Source organism: Lynx rufus, unplaced genomic scaffold (genome assembly GCF_022079265.1).
Source record: "Lynx rufus isolate CCGP_SWC_20201006 ecotype Redwood Valley unplaced genomic scaffold, mLynRuf1.p SCAF_9, whole genome shotgun sequence".
In the NCBI taxonomy this organism is placed as follows: Eukaryota; Metazoa; Chordata; class Mammalia; order Carnivora; family Felidae; genus Lynx; species Lynx rufus.
This window is the reverse complement of record NW_025814897.1, coordinates 33380260-33400995: the sequence shown is the minus strand read 5'-3', so window position 1 is coordinate 33400995 and position 20736 is coordinate 33380260. Positions and strand designations below refer to the sequence as shown.

Here is a 20736-nt window from a genome sequence, read left to right as displayed (position 1 = left end):
GAAAGATATTCTGTCATATATGCACTACTATTTTTCAAGAGTATAGGTAATATCATCATGACAAGAAAGTATAAATTTATTTAAAAGCATTCCTGATATCCAGTATTTTGTGTTCATTACATATTTTTTGATCAAGATAGTTATAATGCAACTATTTTGTGAAAAATTCATGAAAATTATAGAGCCTCTTGTTCTACTTTATGACTTTCACTGACTTGCCCCCCATACTCTCCAATCCCCCCACATCTCCAGGGTACCTCTCTCTACTCACCTCAGGCACTAAATTAAACACTCCTGTCAATCCCCCAGGAGCCAGGACCCTCCCCTTTCTGGAACACCACATCCAGCATTTTCACCTAACTGGAGCAGCACAATTCCAAGAGCTCTCTGAATAGTGGGACAAATGGTCTGGAGAGCAGAAGCCAGGAAGGTGTTCTAAGCAGGTTGTCTATCCTGGAAAACAGATCGAAGAGGGAGAGGATATGACTGTGTCTCAGACAATAAACTTTGAGCAAATACTCTGAAAAAGACCCAACTTTTCATTAGTGGTAGAGGTGGAAGTGAGGGTGTTGGTGGAGGTAAGTATAGGATAAATCATTTAAAACCAGTAATTTCCACTAATCCACCAAATAAAGTTAGCTGATATGATTTCACATCACTTCCTTTTTTACCTTTATTCTTTTATTCATTCATGCATTCAGAAGGCATTTAATGAATATTGAATATCACCCATAAAACACAAACTACTGGGGCACCTGGGTGGCTCAGCCGGTTAAGCGTCCAATTTTGGCTCAGGTCATGATCTCGTGGTTTGCAAGTTCAAGCCCTGCATCAGCCTCTGTGCTGACAGTTCAGAGCCTGGAACCTGCTTCAGATTCTGTGTCTCCATCTCTCTCTGCCCCTCCCCTGTCTCTGTCTGTCTCAAAAATAAATAAAACATTAAAATTTTTTTAAAAAAACACAAACTACTAGCTAGACACGGGAATGGTTAATTAGACAAATGTCTGGAAACAGTACTCCTAAGTGACTTTATTTGTTAATGCCTATTCCTTTCTCTATAATGGCAGCCTTAATAAATCACAAACATTTTCTTTAGATTTTCTCATATACCAAAAAATTGCATCTCTGCTTGGATGCATAAAGTGTATAATAAAGGGGCACCTGGGTGGCTCAGTCAGCTAGGTGTCTGACTTCAACTCAGGTCATGATCTCACAGTTCATGAGTTCTAGCCTCAGTCTGTCTGGGCTGATAGACTGGAGCCTGCTTCAGATTCTGTTTCTTCCTCTCTGCCCCTCCCCCACTAGCACGTTCGCTCTCTCTTTCTCTCTCTCTCTCTTAAAAATAAATAAACATTTAAACAAAGGGTGTAATGAACATTAAAAAATAAAGTGTGCCTCCACAGATTGGCCACATACAGTGATGAAGTTATGCACTAGTCAGATTTGTAGTCCCACACATATCGTAGTCTATGTGATAGAGTTAGGAAGTGCATACCCTGAAGGATAAACCATGAGGAATTTTCTGCAAGAGGAAGTGGATATCTTGATGAACCAAAAAAGAATTCAAGGTAAAGTAAAAAAAGAGAGAGAGAAAGACAGAGAGAGAGAGAGAAGCAAAGTACTAGACACTATACTACCTTATGAAAAATAACAAATCTTTTTTTATTTGCTTAAGTGCCTTGCATGTGGTAGGTCTTCAGATATTGGTTAAATAAACCAAAGAAGTCATATACCAAATGCATTTCATTACATAAGTCCCAAGGAAGTTAGGTGCAAGCAAAGGCAAGGAGGTGGGAGAACCCCTAATTGACCAAAATTATGTTTCTGCTATTAAAGAGAATAGTGCTTGCAATAAAAAAATAAAGTTGAATTTCCTGCCTCCTGATATTTTGGAATGAGATGTATACCTGCTACCACATATTCACATATATAATTTCATTCAATCTTTATAGTAACCCTGTGAGGAAATATGACAGATATTATTACTACAAAAGAAAAAAACTGAGATTCAAGGATTCAAATCTAGAATTTCTGTCCTTTTTCGCCTAGCTGTTTACTTTTTTTGTCCTTTTCTGGTCATCTGCTTCCTCCAGGAACTGAACCTTTTGAATAGAGTTTTCTTTCGTGAATGCTCCCCAGCCTAGCCCAAGTCCTCAGTTTCACCTCTGGATCTCTAAAAAAAAGGAAGGTGTTCTGTTTTGTTTACTTTGTTTTGGCTTGGCTTCAGTGGTTGCCCTGTAGTAAGCAGGAAGACTTAGCTATTAGCCATTTTTAAATGTCAGTGTCATAACCCAAAGGGAAGGCAGAAAAGACCAGGGCTGAATATGCAATAAGCCTAATTATAGGTACAAAGAGGCATGGGGACCTCGTCCTTGATTCTATCTGCTATCCATATCAATGGGGATTTATTCTGGTGACCAGACCACAGCAACAGACATCTCTAGGCAGTGGACCAGTTGAAGTCATACAAGCTACAGCCTCAGAGTTTAAGAGATCCATTTGTTGGAAACAGGACCTCAGCCAGAACCAGGGAATATACAGATTAGAGTCCAGCCATGCAAATTAGAGAACTTCTTTGAGGTTATCATCCTGCCAAGTCCCCAGGCAAGTGAGTTGATACTCAGGACAATGTTGTAGTCCAAGTAGGGACAGGGTACTCAGCAAGGAAACAAGTAGCCTGGACTAGACCCCCACGGTGGGCATCTAGGGCTAAGTGTTACTGACACATAACACTAGTCTTTTAGCAGAAGAATTCAAATTGCAAAACAAAAAAGAGTGGCCAAAATACACAAAAAACAAAACAAAACAAAACAAAACATAAACACTATTGAGAAGATGGGGGTCAAAAGTGGGAACAGTAGAAGAACCAAATCCTTATTTGCCATGACAGGAAATAATTAGATATTGTCAAAAAGTGATAAATCAAGAATTAGAAATACAAATATTGAGAAATACAGAGGTGAAAAGGAAACAAAAAAAGTAACAAATGATTACCTCTAGAAAATAGAACTGAAAGATGGGAAGATATATGGAGTTGATAGTTTTTATTATATGCATTACAGTACTATTTTTTATTTGTGGTAAAATCTATATAACATAAAATTTACCATTTTAATGGCACAATTCAGTAGCATTAAGTAAATTTACAATGTTGTCAAATCTTTATCACTATTCATTTATGCAACATTTTCATCATCCCAACCAGAAGCTCTGTACCCATTAAATAATAACTCTCCATGTACTGCCTTCCCTCAGCAACTGGTAACCTCTATTTTACTTTCTGTCTGTAAGAATTTGCCTGTTCTAGGTACCTAGTATCTCTGGATTCATACAATATTTGCCTCTTTGTTTATTTATGCTTATTTCACTTAGCATGTTTTCAAAATTCACCCATGTTGTAGCATACACCAGAATTTCATTGCTTTTTATGACTAAATAATATTGCATTATATATCCACATTTTATTTATTCATTTGTTGATGGACACTTGGATTGTTTCTACCTTTTGTCTAATGTGAATAAAACTAGTGAACAAGTATCCATTTGAGTATCTGCTTTCACTATTTTTTTTAACATATGTGAAAGACTTTTCACTTAAAATTTCTTTTTCAAAGAATAGTTAAGGAAGAAAGGAAAGAAGGAAGGGAGGAAGGAGCTAAGTAACAAAGCAATAAAAGACCAAAGGAATAAATGAAAGGGCTGAATCTGGAAAGGAAGGATCCAGATTATCAGGTCAGAATGTCACAGTGTGTTGGGAAGATCTGGCAATGGTGACCCACTCTCCTTAAAGTCATAGTACCTTAACTACACACACAGCATGTCACTAAAACCAGAAGATAGGATATCTCAGTTTTAAATTCACTTTCTTCATTTGTAAAATGTTTATTTGTTTTGTTTTTGTTTTTGTTTTGTTTTGTTTTGTTTTATGCCAAGCCTGTATTCATCCCTCTCTTATATTTCTTACTTTTAATACAAACAGACATTCAGAAATTCTGTGTGCCTTTACTATGGCTAGGTTCTAGAGATAAGAAAATGAACAAATAAGGTCTATGATGTCATTAGAGCTTACACTCTGGGGGGAAGAATATTGCACAGGTATGTGCAAAAACACATGTACTGGGTTTAACAGACACATCACTCAAGGATAGTCAAATCTACTCTGGACTGCCATGTGTTACATTGAACATAATGTTGTTTCCATCCAATGTGTGCTCTGATTGGATAATGCCCATGCTGTACCAGCTGTTAAGTTTAGCATTTTGACTATCACCAATTTCACCAATGCATTATTGAGAAAGATATCAGACAAAGAACACGAGTAGAATTTTGAAAGCTAAGTGTCACTAGCAAGACAAGGAGAATTGTCTAAGAGGACACCTTCCAATAATAGAGAGTGGTAGTATTCTGTACAGTTTGAACACTCAGTCAAGAAACAAAGTTCACCAAAGGAGGTTGAAGAAACAAGTAAGGACCAAGTCCATCATGAACCACCTCATATGACAAGTTGAGTCCTGAATATTCTCCTAGAAAGTGTAGAGGAGCCTCAGACGTCTGTGACTGTGAATTACAGAATGTCTGCTGAAAAATAAGGGCAACTAGGGATGGCTGCAGCAGTTCAGGTAAAAGATGGAGGATCTCTACTACCACTAGAGAGAAAGCAATAAGGGTAGCAATCATCGGACCCCTGAAAAGAGTGCACTGGGTCTGGTAATTACAAACTCATTGTTGACCTTGGCCAATGGCAAAGCAGAAGATGTATTGCTGAGGGCTGAAGATTAAATAGCTCAAAGCCCATATTATTTGTTCAACCCTGGGTCTCTTCTAGTCTTTCAAGGATTCTCAGAGTGGCATACATGTTTCCTATTAATCTTAGTTCTAAATACCTGCTTGGGTTGAAGAGTTCAATTTATAGATCTTTTCATGACTCTGCACAGACTTTCATGCTGAACTAAACTTCTGATTCTCAATAAATTCTTATTTTGCTCACCCTCCTACAAAACAATACCACAGTTATGTTTAGATAGTATGCTTCCTTATTGTGGTAAGCAATAAACTCAGCTCAGTCTTATCAACAGATTGTGTTAGTGATATTTCAGGACACAAAAGTTGACCACACTAACCCAGCCATAGAACTCAGATCTTTTTCTTTTATTCACATGCACATATCACTAATATGTGGTATCTATGTAAATAGCTGACATCACTAGGTTTGTACTTTATTTCATAATACTGCTCAGATACCAACCAACTCAAAAGCCTTCCCTACTTACTCTGAACTCTTGAGGACAAGCTTTCCCCTTGTACTCAAATTTGCCTACCAAAAGCAAAGAAATATCAGTCTCTATCCCCTCTACATCAGCACAACCACTGTCAGCTATCTCAGGGTCTACCTTTGCAAACCCAGGGAACTTTTTAAAAATTAAGAGCCCTGCCAAACAACTGACCTCTACCCTTTAGCAACCCAGATAATATGTCAAGGTCTTAAAATTTCTGTCTTGAGCTTCCTTATAAGGGAAAAGAATAGCATGGATACTTATTTTCTTACTGTGATTTACCAAATTCAGTGAAGGTCCTTAAGCAGAGTGGCTACAAGTCATTTTAGGCTTTAAATTACGAATTTTATTTTTCTTCTGTTATGCTACTCAGTATAATTGCTCTAATAGGGTGTGTACAGGCTCAAAGAAGCATAAAAAATTATCCAAGTTGATCTGTCTGGAAAAGCATCTAGAGGAGCTGAGATGTGAAAACTGAATTAACCATTTGTAGCAGAGGCAATAGTAGGGTAAAGGAATAGAGGTTGAAATAATAATAATTTCTAATACTTACCAAGCACTCTAGAGCTGGATGCGGGGCTCGAACTTATGAACCTTGAGGTCCTGACCTAAGCTGAAGTTGGACACTTAACCTGCTGAACCCCCCAGGCACTTCCAGGATTGTTATTTAATGCTAACATGGGGAAAATGTTCCCATACAAGCTGCGACCAGGCAGAAAACCTGCCTAATGGTGGAGAATGGACGGACTGGGAGTTTGAAGACTCAGTGCTGAAGCATGGAGCCAGCTTTGTGACTGGATGGATCTCTTAACTCTGGCCTGCAGTTTCCTCACAAAAAGGTAAGGTATGGAGCTCAATGATATCTTAAATCCCTTCAAGTTCCAGGTCCTATTGAAACTGCTATAGAAATGTAAAAATTGTTGGCAATTAAGAAGGACACATCAATGTTTCAGCAAGGCTTGACTTAAAACTGAACAAGTATTTCTCTTCCTCATTCTCAAAGCCTCCCCCTCCTCTAAACTTGTTTTTCTGTAGAATCCTTTGTTCCAGGAACTCAGTATCTATGTTGATACTTAGAGACTTGGATGGCCAGTGACAACACAACCTTGAAGACATGACAAATGCAGCTGGCAGCACACACCAGATTCCTACTGAAATTGCACAGATCTTGTACTTTTCTATAAAACCCGCAGTCTTTTACCCTGGGTGGGCATGCAGTCTTGGAAGCATTAGCCTGCCCCTGCCCCCTTTGCCTGGTGAAGTAATAAACTATCATCTTTTTTCATACACAAACTCTGTCTTTTTGTTACATATTTGGGCTCCACAGAACAGAGGTCAGTTTTCGATGACACTGTTGCCTCCTCCCAGCTTGCACTTGGACCTCTTTCCCTGCCTGCTGTCAGCTGAGTTTTCCATGTTTGCTCTTTCCTATTTTCTTCTCCCTCTGCTTTATCCTATCTGCTGTCTCTCACTGTTCTGGCACCATCTGTCATTTTCATATGTCCCGATAGCTCAAGAATGTGTTTTTACATGGGAGGTTTCTCCTATACAGGATTAAGCTCTTCAGAGGAAAGACACTTTATTAATTAAAGAATTATAAATGTATTCTTCCATCATGGTCATTTTCTGTCCTTTAATCTCAGTTTTTCTTCATTGTAGTGTTTATGGTATTAGAAATAAATATATGTGTCTAAAAGTTTAGAAATTATATACAAGGAAAAAAATTTGTATGTTTCTTTCTAGACTCATATACATTCTTTACTATCTTTTGTTTTCCAATTCCAACTCCTGAAAAATTTGCTAAAACTTTTGTATTACTTGTAAGCAGAGTTGCTTCTGAGAAGATACAAGAATTAAAAAGAAAAAGCCATGTGCCTGGGTGGCTCAGTCAGTAAGCGTCCGACTTCAGCTTTGGTCCTGATCTCATGATTATGCGTTCAAGCCCCACGTCTGGCTCTGTGCTAACAGCTTGGAGCCTCACCCCTGCTTCAGATTCTGTGTCTCCCTCTCTTTCTGCCCCTCCCCTGCTCGCACTCTGTCTCTCCCACTCTCAAAAATAAACATTAAAAACACTTAAAAAAAAAAAAAGCAAACAGAAGAAATGCACAAAATCTTGAATAAAATTTTTTTCAAAGAGAACAGATCAAATTTTGATCTTAGAAACTCATGCTTCACTTTATTCCTTATTTATTTTAGTCTTGTAAAAAACTAAAACCATGCAGTAATTATGCATGAATACCCTGTACCGCTTCCAAGATGCAAAGTACAGTATAGATACGATCTCATTACTTTCCATCATAAACTCATGGAGTCGCCGTATAGAAGTCCTGTTCTCCCCGCTTTAGAGGTGTGTTACTAACCTAACAGTCATCAAACCTGTTCATGGTCTAACGTTTTATACAATTTGGGATTATAAAGAATCTAAAATTCTGTTCTCTGTATTGTTAACATAACTATATGCTATCACTCTTTTGAGGGAAATAAATTCATGGGAACTGCAGGACAAGGAACAGATCACAGAAACATTCCAATTTTATTCCTGTCTCATGGAATACAAGCAAACTATGAATGTAAATGTCAGTAAAACATTCTGAGGTCCTTAGATGAGAGGTGTTAAATAAACACGTTTTTAACTGAGCCTGAAAAATGTGTTCTCACAAACTGTCTGTACAATTCTGACCACTTTCCAGGAAGCAGACTCCTTTCATCACCATGAGGCTTTCTCCAGAGCCTGCTTGCTCTTGTTTTTCAGCTCTCTTGACCTGTGACCCACTCTTTGAAAAGGTTGTTTGTTTATGCTATGATGCATCATAAATTTTCCCACCGCAAAGGCTACCTCTCTCTCATGTGAATCAGAGATTGTTGAATCGCCCCGACCCAGAAGTCCACACATTGCCCCTGCCCCAAATCTCCTTAATAGAACATTTGCCCTTTTGTTTTCTTTGCCTTTCTGCCTTGCCTTCTCCACCTGTGCTCTTTCTTTAGTACTAAACTTCTCTACAGCTTTAACCACCTTTAATTATATCAGGAGAAGGAAGGAGGGGCCAACATGGTGGAGAAGTAGGCAGAATCCATACTTCCAGTGTCTCTCAAAGAAGTGTAGAAGCCAAAGGACTTTGAACACCAGAGCCTGGAAGGAAAAGAGACTGAATCTATTAGGAAGAAAATGGGAAAGCTGGAAAAAAGCTAGGTGGGTAACTGCGAACTGGGGGAGATTAAAAAAAAAAAAAGGCGGCGTGGCACAGAGGGGAAGGACCCCCCTTCTGCAGAGAGACAAAGTGAAAAGAAAGAGTGGCTAGGGAAGTGCAGGACCCTATCTGGACAGGAGAAAGACCTCGGACTGAGACTGAGAGGGATCCAATCTCTAACTGCAGGGCTTTCTTTGGACTGGGGCTGGCTCCCTGTTCACGTACCTGGGGAGCCAGCCCTGCGTGCGGTGGTAGGTCGGAGGCTCAGTCCTCAGCTGAAGAAAATAGTTCCCTTTCTGGAAGGCTGTGAGATAGCACAGAACCTGCCTGCGTCTGCCACCCCAGCGTGCAGTGGCTGGGCTGAGGGCTCAGTCTGCAGGAGGATAAGGCCACCATTTCCTTTGAGTGTTGTGGGAAAAGACAAAGGCTGCCTATGATCCCACACCAGGGGCTCATGGGGAGGGTGACAGCTTAGTCCGCAGTAGGAGAAGGCAGTCCTCCCTGAAGTGCTGTAGCACAGACAAAGCCAGTTGGGACCACATATCACAGCACTGAGAGGCTCTTCCCCAGTGCCAGAGCGCATGGAGTGGGACTTTGAATCCTAGCCAAGCACAGGGTCAGGGGAGTTGGTGGAGCGAGAAGGACTTCCCCATCTGTGCTCACGGCACAGTGAAGATGACTCAAACTGAGTCTACCGGGTCCTGTTCCATGGAGAAGAGACTGGGGGACCACCACCACAACCAAGGTGGGGCCTCAGGGATCACTCCTGGGGCCCAGAGTGGAGGCGGGCTCAGATTAGGCCAAACCATGCCCCCTTGCACTGGATAAATATGTATCCATGTAAGCGGCACAGACCCCGTGGACAGCTACTACCTACAAGTGATGCAGCATTGCCTGGATTAACTCTAGGTCAATTCTGGGTATATATTCTCCCCACCCCCACCATTTCTCTTCCTTATCTCTTCCCTCCCCTAGGCTAGTTGCTCTGGTATTGGTCTGTCTAAACAGACATATTTAATCCATTGTCTTGATACATGTTCTACACCTCCTTCTTTATACTCCTTTCTCTCTGAAATAATCAACCCATATAGTTTCTCTGTCTGGGTAACTTTATCTTTGTTTCATTTTCCCCACCTCATTTATTTTCCTTTCCTCTCTCTGGATTAAGCCTTTTAGTCTTTCTGCCTAATCAATGTTTATTTTTTAATTCCCTCCACCACCCCTTCCCACCGCTCCTGTCATTTCTCTCTTTGTGCGTGTTCTTCCATCAGCACCGCCTCCACCTTCTTCCTTACTTGTAGTCAGTGTTTTTGGGTTTTTCATTTTTAGTCTTTAGGTTTTTGTTTTTTTGTTTGTTTGTGTCATTTGTTTGTGTGTTTGCGTGTTTTTGTCTCCTGCTTGTCTGTTTTCCTTTACAGGGATACTCCAAGGAATAAATCAAAGCACATCTGGTGGAGGGTCCAAAATATTACTACGAGTAGGGTAATAAAATAACCAATGTCACAACAACAGAGAGCAAGTAACAATCCCTGAAAAATCACCTCTTGAAAGGCCAGGCCCTGGACGGTGTATGACCCTCCTTTAATATAGCGGTGCTCGCAGGTGCAGAGCACACAAGCTTTTAAAACGCATCAGGTACAGAAAACTAGCCAAAATGACTAAACAGAAGAATTCTCCTCAAAAGAAACTTTAGGAAGTAGCAACAGCTAATGAATTGATCAAAACCATTGTAAGCAATATAACGGAACACAAATTTAGAATAATAGTCATAAAATTAATCGCTGGGCTTGAAGAAAGCATAGAGGACATCAGAGAATCTGTTGCTACAGAGATCAAGGTACTAAAAAATAGTCATGATGAACTAAAAAATTTTATAAGTGAGGGGCAAAATAAAATGGAGGTGGCTACAGTGCAGATTGAAGAGGCCGAGGAGAGAATAGGTGAATTAGAAGATAAAATTTGGGTCATGAGTTTGAGCCCCATGTTGGGTGTAGAGATTACTAAAAATAAATAAATAAGTAAACTTAAAAAAAAATAAATTTCAAGTTAATGAAAACTCTTTCAAATTCTAAAGCAGTAAAATGACTACTTCTTCTTCCTGGGGTCCCCTATTGATGCTTTTGATCATCTCAAAAATTATATGCATATAATTTGTGATTAAAGGAAAAGTAAACCTAATCTGTTCTCCATCCTTTCAAAGCTTGTCCAAAGCAAAAATTCTACAGTTGACCTTTAGTAGACAAACACAGTTAAAACAACACAACAGTTAAAGCCAGGGAATGTCTGCCATCGGTGATGAAGGGTTAGCCAATAACCCTACAAAAAAAAGTGTTAGCCAATAAGTACTGGCAGGTCATTCCTGAAAAGCAAAAATGACATTTAAACTATAGTCTCGTTATTTGGGGGAAAGTTTCCTTTCTTTTTCCAACTTCATTCATTTAAAAATAAGGAGCCTAGTTTACTTTCCATTGTGAATTTATATAATTCTGTTTATATATTCTGCTACTAATGGCACCAGATCATTCTTTAAAAAGAATTCTTCATGCAGTTGGAGTTTTGTAAGTTTAAAAATGCAGAAAGAATGTGTTTGAACACAAAGATTATTTTAAAGAGCTACTGGCTACTATTTATAAGGCTTTCTCTATATAATTATATCTTTTTGTTGTAGCTTCCTTATTACAGTTCATAATATTTTACTTATTAATTAAATTACCAAAAACAGATGTACAATTATATAATTTACAAAAGATTGTGTAAATGAAAAATTCAATAACATGCAATGAAATTATTTTCATGAACTATATTTCATTCACAGTTTCTTCTCTGAGATAATATGGAGATGTGAGAACTTAGCAGAGTTACTGGCAAATAGTAAATACCCAACATTAATGATATTATTACTATGACTATTGCTAGGCTGTTATTTATGAACACTATGAGTTAAACACTTTGTTTTGGTTTTGGTTTAGTGTTTATTTTTGAGAGGGAGAGACAGAGAGAGACAGAGTGCAAGCAGAGAAAGGGCAGACAGGGAGACACAGAATCCAAAGCAGGCTCCAGGCTCCAGGCTCCAAGCTGCCAGCACAGAACCCAATGTGGGGCTGGAACCCACAGACAACAAGATCATGACCTGAGCCAAAGTCAAATGCTTAACCAACTGAGCCACCAGACGCCCCTGAGTTAAACACTTTGTGCTGGCACAAAGGCAAACAACAATTTTTGCTGCCACAGAATTTGCCATTTATCAAGAAGATAGTTGTATATCCAAAATCACACAAACAAATCTAAATTTACTACAGTAGCAAATTCTATGAAGAAAAGGCATACTGTGCTGTGAGAATGTAAAATAAGGAACCTGAGCTGTTCTGGAAGGTCAGGGGAGGCCACCTGGAGGAGATGATGTTTGAGCTGAGATCAGAAGAAAGAATAAGAGTCAGAAGATCAAGACATTGAGAAAAAGGGGTGCAGCACAGAGAATAGAATATTTGGGACAATGGAGGTTTAGGGAAAAGTGAGATTGGGTCAAAGCCAGGAAAAAAAATATATAGATTCAACAAATTTTTAGGTAGTAAAATCTACAAGAAGAAATAATGGATTGGATATGGAGGAAGAAAGAAAACAAGTTGCCAATGATGACTCCAAAACCCAGCAGACATCACCTTAACCAAATGATCAAAATTACATCATCAGAAATGAACTGACTGAGAAGAACCCCATATCATTCCTCTGATATTCTTATGCAACAAAGTGATGGGAAAACTGGATAAACACATACAAAAGAAAGAACTTGGATTCTCAACTGTATACCATTTACAAAAATGACTCCAAATGGATTGGAAACCTAAACCTAAGACCTGAAACTATAAAACTAGAAGAAAACATAGGGGAAAACCTTCAGGACATTGGATTTGGCAATGATTTCTTGAATATAACACCAAAATCACAAAGAACAAAAGAAAAAATCAACAAATGTAACTACATCAATTAAAAAAAAATGGAACAACAAATGGAACAAATGGAACAACAACAACAAAAAAACAATCTCCCTGATCTGAATACTCTTATGGATGTGGTTTCAACTCTAAGTCAAAATTACCTAGTCAAGGGGTGTCTGGGTGGCTCAGTCAATTGAGCATCTGACTCTTGATTTCAGCTCAGGTCATGATTTAACAGTTCATGGGTTCGAGCCCCAAGTCAGTCTCCATGCTGACAGCATGGAGCCTGCTTAGGATTCTTTCTGTCCCTCTCTCTCTCTGCTCCTCCCCCTGCTCACTCTCTCTCTCTCTCTCTCTCTCTCTCTCTCAAAATAAATAAATGAACTTAAAAAAAATTACTTGGTCAAATTTCCTCTGGTTCTTTCCAGAAATAATGAGTCAAAATTTCTAAAACTCTGAAAACCATGAGAACAAGATAAAAATGAAGCTACCACAGTTTCCAAGATAGTAACATGAGTTATAATCATAGTTTAAATATTCAAAGACTTCAAAGCAGCTTTTAGAGAAAAAAGTAGTTAAGCACAACCTGGCCATTGTACCTGAAATTTCACAGGGTTTTATAAATCTCAACTAACTAGTGTTAATAAGCCATCATGAGATCATTGGATAAATAGTAGATAATAATAATTAAGCAGTATTACATGAATTGCATTATTACATTTAAACTCTCATGAAAATTGCTAAAATGAAAGAGAATGCCAAATGACAAAGCCCATAAAAATAATTTTAAAATGTGTATAGCTTCTTGAGTCTAAGCCCTGAAAAAGGTTTGAAATTGGTTAACTGCCATTAAAAGCTGAAGTGTTTTTTTATGTATGGTAAAAATAGAAACACAAAGGGAGACAGAGGACATATAGAAACAAAGCATCATTTTTCCATACCATTCTTTATGTCAACCTGGAGCAAAGACTACAGAATCATAATGAGGCAAGACCTACTTACCAAACAAGACCATAAAGAAACAAGTTTGTAATTGTTGGATCCAGTTGAGAGCAAAAAGCATACATTTTCTTTACAAACACTAGTAGGTTCCTGGTCTTAAAATAGCTGCTTCTACTTCAAAAGAAGTCAGAATCACTGTGAGTTTTCACTTAAGTTTCAATCTAAGCTATAAACAAATGCCAGTGTCAACATGTTTGTTTATGAACTGTAAGCCTGAAAAGACTTCCAGTTTTGTGAAATTTAATGCGATCTTCTCATTGTAGTTCTAAGATGGTTTATGGAACAAACAGAGATGGTAAGGCTGTCACACAACTGTCCAGTTTCTCAAATAATCCTCATTGCACACAAGCCTTCTCCCTGCATCACTTACAAAGTAGAGAACCTCTTGAGTTTTCAAACAGGTGAAATACAAACAAGCCTGTGAAAGTTTACTCTTTGTTAGTCCACACTGATTTACACCAATAATTGCCAGTTCCGTGATCCAGCAGGGATCAGCAATCTTCTTTCCTATATGAAAATCAGTGAGTTGAAAGTTTAGAAAGAAAAGCACTGAGCAACAGGTGAGCATACTTTCTTGTTGGCATCCCTCTGCCAATGCTTTTCACCTAGGCCTTTTCCAGGTGATCCACTTGCTGTATTTGTCAGCCAGTACCTAAGTGGCTGACTGAGCAGCCTGACTTTAGGCAGCAGAGAACTGTCAGTAACAGAATGCAAGCAAGAATTCAGGGAGGAGATTGAGATTGAAAGGGCAGGCCTACGCCGGCCGACTCCATCTTGTTCTGTGTTCTCCACCTTGAGTGACTATGTCCCTGACATGACCCCTTTTCCGGGGAAAATTGCAGAAACCTCAGATCGCGCCTCCTCCCCTTGAGTAACCTCCTGCTCACCCGTTCAAACTTCCTGATCAAAACACACCCAGCGACCTGCGTAACAGGACTCTGACCCTTCCCCAGCCAATCGGCCGAGGCCATGACCCTTCCCCAGCCAATCGGCTGCCCCTAGACCCCTATAAAACCTTTGTGCTTTTGAAACTCGCTCTCTCTCCCCAATATCTCACCGCTGCGTCGGTGCAGGTAGGGGATTGAGCTCGAGCTAGCTCGAAAAAAGACTCTTTTGCTTTTGCATCAGACTCGGCTCCCTGGTGGTCTTTGGGGATCACGAATTCTGGGCATAACATTTGGGGGCTCGGCCCGGGATCCCCAAGACCCCCGAGGGACCCCCGACCCGGAGAGCCTGACTGGCCACGGTTAGTGTCTGTCTATTTGTTCTGTCTTTTCTGTGTGAGCTCATTTCTGGAATTCTGGTAGTGCCCGACGCGGTCTAAGTGGACGCACTGGAGGACCACGGGCCGGGAGTTTCGGAAGACGTTCCAATTTTCCCTTCTGGAGGGACATGGAATCCCCTCATCTGTTTTGGAGGGACGTGGAATCCCCTCAAAGGTCTGAGACGAGGCAGGTCGCTCCCGCTGGTCGGCATGAGGCCGTCGTCTAGCTTTCGGTTTTGGAGGGACGTGGAATCCCCTCAAAAGCTAGCTTTCAGTTTTGCTTCCATGGAGTTGGAAGACTTTCTAGGGGCCCTCTGTTTGTCTGTTTTTGTGTTTCTCTGTTTTGCTCTGTGGACTTACTGGACGGATGTTATGGGACAGACTCAGACTACGCCTCTACCCACCCTCTTGGCTTAAGCCCTTCCTAGCCCCGCTCCCTCTGGAACCAAAGCCCATTCTTGCTTTGCAGGGGACAAAGAAGAAGAAAAGTCTTATCCAGCCTTCAGCACCCCTCTACCCTGTCTTACAGGGGGGTACTGAAGAATTAATTTTTTCCTCCCCCGTATAACCCCTCTAGGATGCCGGAAGAACACCATCCTCCCCCTCCAGGGGAGGCAGACGCTGTTCCGCGAGCAGGAGGCGGAAACGCTCCAGTGGGAAGCCCGCCCTTTACCAGACAAAGGGCTCAGAGGGAGCAATCCGCCTCCGCTGCCGACTCCACTCTTCTGCTCCTGTGAGCCGCCGGACCCCCAGACGCGGAGGGGAATCAGCCCCATCACTATTGGCCTTTCGCCACTAGTGACCTCTACAATTGGAAAGCTCAGAATCCTAAGTTTTCCTAGAAACCAGCAGGGCTTATTGATTTATTAGACTCTGTTCTTTTTACCCATCAGCCCACGTGGGACGATTGCCAGCAGCTTTTGCAGGTCCTGTTCACGACTGAAGAAAGAGAAAGAATCCTCAATGAGGCCCGAAAACTAGTTCTGGGCGCAGACGGGAATCCCACCACCAACCAGGCTCGGATAGATGCCTCCTTCCCCTTAACTCGGCCCCAGTGGGATTTCAACACTGCAGAAGGTAAGGAGAGGCTCCGGGTCTACCGCCAGACTCTAATGGGGGGTCTCCGAATGGCTGCTAGAAAGCCAACCAATTTGGCCAAGGTAGGAAATGTACAACAGGGAAAAGATGACTCTCTGGCTGCCTTTTTAGAACGGATCATGGAGGCATTCCGTACCTATACCCCCATGGATCCAGAGGCTCTGGAAAGCAAGGCAGCTGTTATCATGGCCTTTGTAAACCAATCGGCCATAGACATTAGGAGAAAATTACAGAAAATAGATAGACTAGGAAAAAAAGTCTGCAGGACTTACTGGTGGTAGCCGAAAAGGTATATAATAACCGGGAGCCTCCTGAGGACAAGCAGGCTCACTCCATGGCGGCTGCCAGCAATAAGCAGACTCGAGACCTGGCCAGAATACTACTAGCTACCACTGCTGACTTCCCCGAGGAACGAGACCGCCGTCTCTGGCAGCTGGCAGACGACGCAAGAAAAGGTAAAGGAACCACCAAGGGGGGGAAGCAGAGGCTGCAGAAGGATCAGTGCACATACTGCAAGGAGATAGGGCATTGGGCCCGAGATTGTCCAAAAAAGGCCAGCGGGAAGGGAAGCAAGACTGATCAAGTAAAAGTCCTAGAGCTAGATGAACTAAGTGATTAGGGGAGTCGGGGTTCGGACCCTCTCCCCGAACCCAGGGTAACTCTTAAAGTGGAGGGGACCCCTATTGACTTCCTTGTTGACACCGGAGCACAACATTCGGTCCTCCACACCCCACAAGGAAAACTAGCCAACAAGAAGTCCTGGGTACAAGGGGCAACTGGTATGAGCCAGTATTCATGGGCTATCCGAAGAACAGTAGATTTGGGAACGGGCCGGGTATCCCACTCCTTTATGGTAATACCAGAATGCCCCTACCCGCTGTTAGGACCGGACTTACTGACCAAGATTGGAGCTCAGATAACTTTCAGACAAGGGGGGCCTCAGGTCACCGATGGCAAGGGCCACCCCATCCAGGTCCTGACCATGAAACTGGAGGATGAATACCTCCTCCACCAGGAGGCGCTCCCGAGAGAGGATAATATAGACAGATGGCTACAAGAATTCCCCTCGGTTTGGGCAGAGATGGGGGGGATAGGACTAGCCGCTCACAGGACCCCAGTCCTGGTAGAGCTCGAGCCAGGAGAGAGTCCGGTAAGGATCAAACAATACTCCATGTCTCAGGAGGCCCGGAAGGGGATCCAGCCACACATCCGGAGACTACGAAGCCTAGGGGTACTAGTTCCTTGCCAGTCTGCCTGGAACACCCCCTTACTGCCGGTCAAAAAGCCTCACACAAATGAGTATCGACCGGTACAAGACTTCCGGGAAGTAAATAAGAGGGTCGCGGACATACACCCAACTGTTCCCAACCCATATACTCTCTTGAGCTCCTTGGCACCCTCCAGGGTCTGGTATACTGTACTAGATTTAAAGGATGCCTTCTTCAGTCTGCCGCTGGCACCCCAGAGCCAACCCTTGTTCGCCTTTCAGTGGCATGATCCGGAGGAGGGCTACAGTGGGCAACTCACCTGGACACGGCTACCTCAGGGATTCAAAAATTCACCCACCATCTTCGACGAGGCACTACACGAGGACCTGGGTGAGTACAGAAGGGAGCACGCTGGCCTCACCCTCCTACAGTACGTAGATGACATCCTGATTGCTGCCGACATGGCCAAAGACTGTGAGCGAGGGACCCAGGACCTGGTGGCTACCCTGGGGGCCTTAGGGTACCGGGCATCTGCGAAGAAGGCTCAGATATGCAGGGAGAGGGTAAGTTACCTGGGATATATCCTGGAGGGCGGACAGCGGCGGTTATCAGATACCAGAAAAGAAACTGTCCTAAAGATCCCTACTCCCACCTCCCGAAGAGAAGTGAGGGAATTCCTAGGATCAGCCGGCTACTGCCGCCTCTGGGTTCCAGGTTTTGCTGAGATTGCCAAGCCCCTATATGAAGCTACCAAAGAGGGGAAAACATTTAAATGGACTGAAAAAGAAGAAATTGCCTTTAATCAGTTAAAAAAGGCCCTCTTAAGTGCCCCAGCCCTGGGCCTACCAGACATTACAAAACCCTTCCACCTCTTTGTAGACGAACATAAGGGAATAGCAAAAGGGGTTCTAACTCAAGCCTTAGGCCCCTGGAACCGCCCAGTGGCTTACCTGTCTAAGAAACTAGACCCAGTGGCTGCTGGCTGGCCACCATGCCTAAGAATTATTGCGGCGACAGCACTCCTAGTCAAGGATGCAGACAAACTGACCCTAGGACAGGAGATCTGGATCACGACCCCACACGCCATTGAAGGGGTCCTGAAACAGCCTCCAGATAGATGGATGAGCAATACACGTATGACTCATTACCAGAGCCTCCTACTCAACCCTCCATGAGTGCGGTTCCACCCCAGTGCAGCCCTCAATCCTGCAACCCTGCTGCCCAACCCTGACCTAGGTGCTCCACTACATGACTGTGCAGGAATCCTGGAACAAGTACATGGATTCCGGACGGACCTGACCGACCGGCCCCTCCCCGATGCCGAGGCTACTTGGTTCACTGATGGCAGCAGCTTTGTGCAAGACGGACACAGGTATGCGGGTGCAGTGGTGGTCACCGAAACGGACACTGTATGGGTGGAGGCTCTACCCTCCAGAACGTCAGCCCAGCGAGCAGAGCTCATAGCCCTCACCAAGGCGCTGATGCTGGGAGCTGGAAAACGGCTTAACATCTACACAGACAGCCGTTATGCATTTGCCACAGCTCATATTCATGGGGCAATTTATCAGGAGAGGGGGTTACTGACGGCAGAAGGACGGACTATAAAAAATAAGCAGGAGATACTTAACCTGCTTACGGCCTTATGGCTTCCTGCCAAGCTAGCCATTATCCACTGCCAAGGGCACCAAAAAGCTGATAACCCAGTAGCTAGAGGTAACCGAAAGGCTGACCAGGCAGCCAAGGCAGTAGCCCTTACTCCAGTCCCCACCATGACCATACAACTACTAGACCCGGGAGACCCAGTTTTACCAGACCAGCCCAAGTACTCCCAGGAGGAGTTACAGTGGATCAAGAAACTCCCCATGGCCCAGGAGATAAAGGGATGGTGGTATACACCTAACAAGGAGCTCGTGCTGCCAGACCAGCTCGGAGTCTCAATATTAGAGCACATGCATCGTTCTACTCACATGGGGGCCCAAAAATTAAAAGACTTAATCCGACATGCCGGAATCAAGATTCACCAACAGGACACCAAAATAGAGCAAGTTGTATCTGCCTGCAAGACCTGCCAACTCACCAACGCGAGAGCCACATCAAATAAAAAAAGGAACCAGGCTCAGAGGCACCAGACCGGGAGCCCAATGGGAAGTCGACTTCACTGAAGTCAAACCAGGAAAGTATTTATAAATATCTTTTAGTATTTATAGACACCTTCTCTAGCTGGGTGGAGGCATACCCAACCAAGCATGAAACGGCTCAGATGGTGGCTAAGAAGCTACTAGAAGACATCTTACCCAGGTATGGTTTTCCTGCCATGGTAGGATCAGACAATGGACCAGCTTTTATCTCGCAGGTAACACAGGCAGTAGCCAAGGCAGTGGGGGCAAACTGGAAATTACATTGTGCTTATAGGCCCCAGAGCTCAGGACAGGTAGAAAGAATGAATAGAACCCTAAAAGAGACCCTTACCAAATTAACCATGGAGACTGGTGGGGACTGGGTGACTCTCCTACCGTACGCCCTTTACCAGGTTAGAAACACTCCTTACACTCTGGGTTTTACTCCCTACAAGATCATGTTTGGCAGGCCACCCCCTGTTATTCCCAGCCTTTGAGCTGAACTTATTGCTGAGTTTAAAGATCAAGAACTTTTTCTTTCCTTGAGAGGGCTCCAGAGGGCGCATGAGGACATTTGGCCGCGCCTCCGTGCCATCTACGAGGCTGGCCCGACCCCGACACCTCATCAGTACAGGCCGGGAGACTGGGTCTATGTCAAGAGGCACCACCGAGAGACCCTCGAGCCGCGCTGGAAGGGACCCTACATCGTGGTGCTGACAACCCCCACCGCTCTCAAAGTAGACGGCATCGCGACCTGGGTCCATCACACCCACGTTCGGCCAGTGGACCCCTCCTCGATCCGGAAGGACTTCGTCACGCGATGGGCCATCAGTCGGGACCAACACAACCCTCTCAAGCTCAAGCTACAGCGCATTTGACCCACCTAATATTGGTAACTCTGTTAACTCTGCTTGTCATTGCTCATGCTGCCAGGAGTCCCCACGCCCCCCCAAACATCACCTGGCAGATCATAGACACCAGCTCAGGGACAATACTTAATCAGACCTCCCAAAGCCACCCCAGGGACACATGCTTCCCAGAACTTAGCGTAAAACCTCCAAACTCTGTTCCCCTTGTCACCATAAATGCAGCCAGTCCCATGATTGGGTCCGTAAGCTACATGACAAGGGGGGAATGAAAGGGCGGGCCTACACCGGCTGACTCCATCTTGTTCTGTGTTCTCCACCTTGAGTGACTATGTCCCCGACATGACCCCTTTTCCGGGAAAATCGCAGAAACCTCAGATCGTGCCTCCTCCCCTTGAGTAACCTCCCACTCACCCATTCAAACTTCCTGATCAAAACACACCCAGCGACCTGCGTAACAGGACTCTGACCCTTCCCCAGCCAATCGGCCGAGGCCACGACCCTTCCCCAGCCAATCGGCTGCCCCTAGACCCCTATAAAACCTTTGTGCTTTTGAAACTCGCTCTCCCCGGTATCTCACCGCTGCGTCGGTGCAGGTAGGGGATTGAGCTCGAGCTAGCTCGAATAAAGGCTCTTTTGCTTTTGCATCAGACTCGGCTCCCTGGTGGTCTTTGGGGATCACGAATTCTGGGCATAACAGAGATGATTAACTTTTTTTTTTTTTTTTAACTTCTGGCACTGTTGGTTTTCCTCTGTTCTGATTTTGAAAACAGAAATTGATCTCA

General features: G+C 43.3%; 1 protein-coding gene across 1 annotated transcript; it reads left to right on the top strand.

Annotated features, from left to right (window-relative positions):
* The first annotated feature begins 14872 nt into the window (after window positions 1-14872).
* LOC124505895 (uncharacterized) lies at window positions 14873-19963 on the top strand. Its single transcript, XM_047071957.1, is given in 8 exon segments — window positions 14873-14895; window positions 15272-15395; window positions 15505-16006; window positions 16009-19052; window positions 19054-19148; window positions 19150-19234; window positions 19635-19719; window positions 19827-19963. Coding segments are annotated over 8 exon segments (4095 nt in total).
* The last annotated feature ends 773 nt before the right edge of the window (window positions 19964-20736 follow it).